The sequence below is a fragment of the Arachis duranensis genome, chromosome 3, assembly GCF_000817695.3.
Source record: "Arachis duranensis cultivar V14167 chromosome 3, aradu.V14167.gnm2.J7QH, whole genome shotgun sequence".
NCBI classification, from domain to species: domain Eukaryota; kingdom Viridiplantae; phylum Streptophyta; class Magnoliopsida; order Fabales; family Fabaceae; genus Arachis; species Arachis duranensis.
In genome coordinates this window covers 7234956-7236214 of record NC_029774.3, presented here as the reverse complement: position 1 = coordinate 7236214, position 1259 = coordinate 7234956, and the positions used below count along the sequence as shown (strand labels likewise).

The window sequence follows — 1259 nt, the reverse complement described above, 5'->3', positions numbered from 1 at the left end:
TTCCTAACATATATTTTTATTACTTTTAAATTTTTTAATAATTTCAATAATAATGTAAGATGAATTAGTTATTTTGTCATTTAAAAAAATAATTTATTTATAATAATAATAATTTTTAAAATTTAAATGTGCTTCAATAAAATTTATTCTTTTAAAAAATTGAAAACAAGAAAAAAAATGATATCTTTACTATTTTCTTTTTACCTTAAATTCATTGTCTAGCTAATTATTAGAATGTATATACCTATCATAGGGAATGCATGCAGTTTGCACTAATTTCATAAATATTTAACAGATATCTTCCAGATTTGATGGGTGATTCCTTGGAGAGTTACCCTCGTAGAGTTTTCATTGATGTGGGATTGGCGGAGAAAGAAGGAGAAAGAAAAAGTGATTGGTTTAAGAAGAATTATCCAACAAGAAACAAGAATTTCGAAATGTACAACATAAATATCGACATAATTACGGCGGAAGAGGCGTCGACGAAAGAAGTGTCACAAATAGGGATGTCAGATTGGCTGCGAAAGAATGTGAAAGATGAGGAATTCGTGGTGATGAAAGCGGAGGCAGAAGTGGTGGAAGAGTTGATAAAAAGAGATACTATTGGGCTGATAGATGAACTTTTCTTGGAGTGCAGGCCACATAAAAAACAAGAGAATAATAGAAGTCGTAGGGCTTATTGGGAGTGTTTGGCACTCTATGGAAACTTGAGGGATAAAGGTGTAGCTGTACATCAATGGTGGGGTTAGAAACTCAAAAGAAGCACAACAACAATGGATAATTGGATATCTTGTTTATTGTAAATTTTACATTAAGAGAATTGTCTTATTGCAGGTGTGTGTTGTAGGTATGGAAACCAAAAGAAATAGATACTTAAAAGAGTTGACTTTTTTTTGGAATGATATACAGAAAATATGCATCAGAAAAGTTAGAGTAAATGGTTAAATTACTCTTCAAAAAATTATTTATTTTTTAAATTAGTTCTCAAAATTTTTTTTTTTTTGAAATCAAATTTATTTTCAAAGATTTTAAGTTAGTTATTTTGGTTCTTCTATCACTTTTATTGCTAACGATATCAAAATTTGTTGATATAACACATTAAATGACTTCATAATACATATCTAATAGTTCTACTTGGCGGCTAACATGATAAGTTTATGAAATTAGATCAAATCAATCCCAAATTGACGGATTCCAATGCCTCATATTCTCCTTCCAATGCCTCATATATTTCTGTGTGTGTGTGCTGTAGTATCATA

General features: G+C 29.4%; 1 protein-coding gene across 1 annotated transcript; it reads left to right on the top strand.

Annotated features, from left to right (window-relative positions):
• Positions 1–260: 260 nt before the first annotated feature.
• Positions 261–770, top strand: LOC107477322 (uncharacterized). Its single transcript, XM_021137548.2, has 2 exons — positions 261–265; positions 296–770. The coding sequence occupies exons 1-2, from the start codon at positions 261–263 to the stop codon at positions 747–749; spliced, it is 459 nt and encodes a 152-aa protein (XP_020993207.2). The 3' UTR covers positions 750–770.
• Positions 771–1259: the final 489 nt, after the last annotated feature.